The following is a 5,000-nucleotide window of genomic DNA, read 5'->3' as shown; positions in this document are numbered from 1 at the left end:
ACCCTCTTTCCCCTAGCCCGCACCGAAATGATTCTTCAAAGAATCATTTCTTGTAAGATTCGTAGCGCAGCGTCCTTTTCATCGATCGCGCTGAAATTTGGCGTGTTTACTGGGGAGATATATCCCCAGTTTCCCTGAAAATCTCGGCTTTCTAGCTTTCATGACGCCTACATGACGGCCATTCTAATTCAGGCAATTTGAGCCGATGCAATGACCAAATTTTCAATCGATCGCCGAGCTCTCGCGAAGCGGTTTTTCTAAAGTTTTTCAGCCAAAAAATTACACTACATGCTTCGGAATAGATAAAGAAAAGGATTTGTGGTTCATTGGATGGGATTTCAAGCGTTAAAATCGCTGAAAAGGTAAGATTAATTATTTAGCGAAGCAAGTGCGTGTCTGCGAGCACATGTCCTGTGATCTCACAGAATTGTGTTTTTCCTCAAAATATTCGCTTGTTTTCGCTTTCGCTCGCACATATTTACCTTTATTACATGTTCAGTGAATAGTTTTATCCTCTGGGATGAATTTTCCGTCGAAAAATCGATTATTTGGGTGGTTTTTGGCAAACGGATGTTCATTATTCGTAATGCGATCGCTTCCGTTGCCGTTAGCAACGGGTCGCAAATTTGCCTTGTCATCACCTTATCACATTACGCATTGATCGCTAATCCGATTATCTCAAAAAAATCCAAAAATATTCGTGCCTCATCAGTTTTCGGTCAAATTTATGGCCAAGAAAGCTGATAAATTGAAGAAAATTTTATTTTCCAGCCAAAAATTCGTAATCAACGCTAAAATGACCAATTTTTGCCTGGAAAACTTTTTTTTTTGTTATTTTTCTTAAATTTTTTCGTTCAACTTTCGCTTTTATAAAAGGTTTCAGTTGTCTGTAAATAAGTTATATGCTGTTGGAAAGCTTATTTTCTTAGCTTTAAAATGATGTATTTTTTTCCCCCTAACTTTAAATATTTTTTGAGAAAAATAACTTTTTTTGGCGATGGCAGATTTACCGCGGTTTTCTCGCGGTTGGGAAGGTAGGGAAAAGTGTTAAAAGATAACGTTAGGCCTAAAAACGTTTGTTTAGGCCTAATTAGGCATAAGGTTAGCTTTTAAGAATGTTTAGGATACTTTCTGTATTGGTGAAACAATGACCTGCTACCTGTGCCCTGCGACCTGCGACCTGCAGATTAGACTCACCGTCCGAAATTCTGGTAAAAACGTGGACGAAGCTTACGGAATAACTTTGGTTAGCCTCTGTGGGGGGATTAATTGAGCAGTCTTCGTCTGAATGTCATGGATTTCTGTATTCATGTTTTCAAACGAGTTATGGAGGCAGTAAACAATGTTGACGTCGGGGAATTCGGTGCTGGAAGCCTTCCCGGTATACAGGCTCACGCTCAAACGTTGAGGTAAAATAATTGCTGTTAGGTTCACTTTCATGATATCAGGATATCATGATAGCAGCTAGGAAATTGATAAGTCTGTGATTACCGTAGTTATTCGGTTATAAGGCGCACGGTTTTTTTAAGAAAAATCTGTCTTTGGGTGGCAAGTTAGGGCTAAAATTGGGGTGCGTCTTATAGCCAAGTATTTTCGCGCAACAAAATCTTTAGATCACAATTTGAGATGAACTTGCAGATTAAACAACACAAGAAAAGGACACTAGTTGTCTATTAAAAAAGAATAGTGCTTTTAGAGACCTTTAGAACACTTAACGACTTCAAGAGAAAAGCAAACAAACGGAAATTTGCATACGTCCTTAAGAGCACGTGCTCAGTAACGTGATACCCGTGACAACAATACAATCGTTCGAACCTTGTTTCGAATTCCAAGAATCGTGTTCGTCGCTCGCATGAAAAGTTTCTTCTCTGAACAAACAGTGTGGAGATAAAACATAGGTACCTTCTTCGTTCATCCAGGCTTTCTTGTGCACTGAAATTTGCATCCTTGGTGGCGTGTTAATATTCAGCGAACTGACTTTCCGTGGGAGTTTTTGCGCTGTTCGCTTTCGCTTGAAGTCTGAAGTCTGAACTCTGACTATTTATTAAGTCGGAAGGTTCAAATAAACGTGTATGCGTTGTATGTTTATCATTTCAGGTGTGAACTTTTAGCTTGTGTTTTTACGTATATCATTAAATGCGTGCCTTTTTCACTTTGTTTACGTTAATAGAAAGAGTTCGCATGCCAATTGTGTAAGGATAATTACTGGGTTGCCTATGGGCAAACCCGGTCGAGGTCTACGTTTAGTTTGTTTGTTTTATTATTTTTATTTTTATTATTATTTTTTTTTCTGTGTCGGTAAAAGTCTTGCCTGTCACTCCCCTGGTAAGTGGTGTCTTTGTGTATAGAGCCCTCTGCGCGTATTTTCTTAGGATCGAGAGGGTAGTGGAACTGTGTAGATTTCTCTGGTGGAAACAGTAGAATCATTAACTTAGCCTGCAGTGGCATCGAAAGTCATGCAACGCGAATGGCGTTTTCGTGGATCCTTAAACAAAATATACCCTTATGGAGCTCAATAATGGAAAGTCAGTTGGATAAACTAGGCATGAATCTCAAAAGCGACGAGAACTGGACTTCGACAACAATCTATCGCCTGTCAAGACGAAATCAAAGTGAGCTGTATTTACATGAAGAACATGGTAATTTGACACAATTGAGTTTCATGTCTTCACGCACGCAATGAAATAGGAAGAGGTTTTCGCCTCTAAGAGCAAATATGTTGTTTGTTTCAATACAATTTTCGCTGGAAAAGGATTCTGTGGTATTTTCTGCCTTTGGGAATTATAATATCATGTTGTGTATTGAATTTTCGAGCTTAAGGTTGAAATATGATATGGGAGAATTAGTATTGCTGTGTAAGCAGGAAGGGTTCACAGGCCTGTTGGAAGCGTGCTTGAGTTTCAACAAAATGAGCCCCAAAATCAGTGAAAACTTGTGACGCAGATGAATAATAAAGTAGCTGCTATTGCCAAAATGATGGAATTACCTGGTGATAATAACGTCGTACGCGTCTTGGAGAGTAAATTTTGACTTTGCATAAACAAGAGGTGGGCGATTGAGATCTTTGTTTTGACTTCGCTCATTTCATTGTCAAACTCTATAACACTTGACAGAAAAAGAAACTTACAAAAACCCGGTATCTTGCCATCATTTGACACAGATGCTTCACTGTTTGGCGAGTAAACATGCCGCGGTAACTTAATCACGGCGCCCGCTGACTTCCGGCCATGTCACTTTTGATTTTGCAATTTACTTGAACGTAGCGAATAACTACGGTAATATTGAATGCATGTGCCTCCCTGTGACATGCTGGGAAATCAATTAGCCCGGAATGAAATTTTACACCGCTACATTCTTGGGCATTCTAAATTTCCCAGTTCCTCAGTTATCGAGTTCCATAAGTATAAAACTTAAAAATGGTTTGCTTTAAAATCAGAAAAGAACCAATTCACCGTTTCTGTTGAGAAAAGTGTATGCCAGGCAAAACAAGTTGTATCTCGGTGGCCTGAAAGTTAAGTGACAAAATAATTTGCCTGTGTTTAAATTAACAAATACACCAATACATCACTAACGTTTCATGTTTAACCGGAGAATTATGTTCGAAGGTGTAATAGCTGTTGAGTTTTATTCCTCAGTTATCGAGTTCCATGGGTATAAAACTTTAAAATGGTTTGCTTTAAAATCAGAAAAGAACCAATTCACCGTTGCTGTTGAGAAAAGTGTATGCCAGGCAAAACAAGTTATATCTCGTTAGCCTGAAAGTTAAGAAATAATTTGCTTGTGTTTAAATTAACAAATACACCAATACATCACTAACGTTTCATGTTTAACCGGAGAATTAGGGAAGCAGATGTTCGAAGGTGTAATAGCTGTTGAGTTTTATTCCTCAGTTATCGAGTTCCATAAGTATAAAACTTAAAAATTGATTGCTTTAAAATCAGAAAAGAACCAATTCACCGTTGCTGTTGAGAAAAGTGTATGCCAGGCAAAACAAGTTACATCTCGGTAGCCTGAACGTTAACTGACAAAATAATTTGCCTGTGTTTAAATTAACACTACCAATACATCACTAACGTTTCATGTTTAACAGGAGAATTAGGGAAGCAGATGTTCGAAGGTTTAATAGCTGTTGAGTTTTATTCCTCAGTTATCGAGTTCCATAAGTATAAAACTTAAAAATGGATTGCTTTAAAATCAGAAAAGAACCAATTCACCGTTGCTGTTGAGAAAAGTGTATGCCAGGCTAAACAAGTTGCATCTCGGTAGCCTGAAAGTTAAGAAATAATTTGCCAGTGTTTAAATTAACAAATACACCAATACATCACTAACGTTTCATGTTTAACCGGAGAATCATGTTCGAAGGTGTAATAGCTGCTGAGATTTATTCCTCAGTTATCGAGTTCCATAAGTATAAAACTTAAAAATGGATTGCTTTAAAATCAGAAAAGAACCAATTCACCGTTGCTGTTGAGAAAAGTGTATGCCGGGCAAAACAAGTTGCATCTCGGTAGCCTGAAAGTTAAGATATAATTTGCCTGTGTTTAAATTAATTTGAAATAAAGAGAATAAAGAAATAATTTTCCATTTTTTAATTGCATGATGCTGGCCGTTGTAAACCGTGTTTTAGAAAATATTTCAGATTGATTTACTCTGCCTCTGGACTATTTTGACACATCACTCAAAATTAATTTAAAGTAATTTGAGTTATTTGTCGTCGTTAAAACTTTATGACGAAGTCGGCCCAACAAAATAAATGTGTTGAGATTAACACCTCTCTCTCCCTTTGTCTCTCGCTCTGCCTTTTTAGTGTGAGTCTTGTTACAACTCCCACTGAGATTTTGGTAATTTTGTTTTTACCTAAACAGCGGGGACCCACATTCCTGACCCAAGTTAAGCTCCTCATGAAACGCAAACTGCATACTGCAGACTGAGGGTAAAGTGCAGAATGCAGCTTGCAGACCGGGGGTAAAATGCAGCCTGAGGGTAAAATAAATATTAAT

The 5,000-nt window shown here is 37.9% G+C and overlaps 1 protein-coding gene across 2 annotated transcripts in view; it reads left to right on the top strand.

The window, feature by feature from the left end:
- Positions 1-315: 315 nt before the first annotated feature.
- LOC137992542 (uncharacterized) overlaps positions 316-5,000 on the top strand; it is a 51,607-nt gene continuing 46,922 nt past the window's right edge. The window contains exon 1 of one of the 2 annotated variants that reach the window (XM_068837917.1): positions 316-362. In XM_068837917.1, coding sequence (XP_068694018.1) covers positions 331-362 — 32 coding nt within the window. In that variant the 5' untranslated portion in view covers positions 316-330. Of the gene's footprint in view, positions 363-1,311; positions 1,410-5,000 lie in introns of those variants that run through there. The other variant, XM_068837915.1, reaches the window with a different exon arrangement.

The sequence above is a fragment of the Montipora foliosa genome, chromosome 2 (genome assembly GCF_036669935.1).
Source record: "Montipora foliosa isolate CH-2021 chromosome 2, ASM3666993v2, whole genome shotgun sequence".
Classification (NCBI taxonomy): Eukaryota; Metazoa; Cnidaria; class Anthozoa; order Scleractinia; family Acroporidae; genus Montipora; species Montipora foliosa.
The sequence above is the reverse complement of the archived record's forward strand: the minus strand, read 5'-3'. Positions and strand labels throughout refer to the sequence as shown.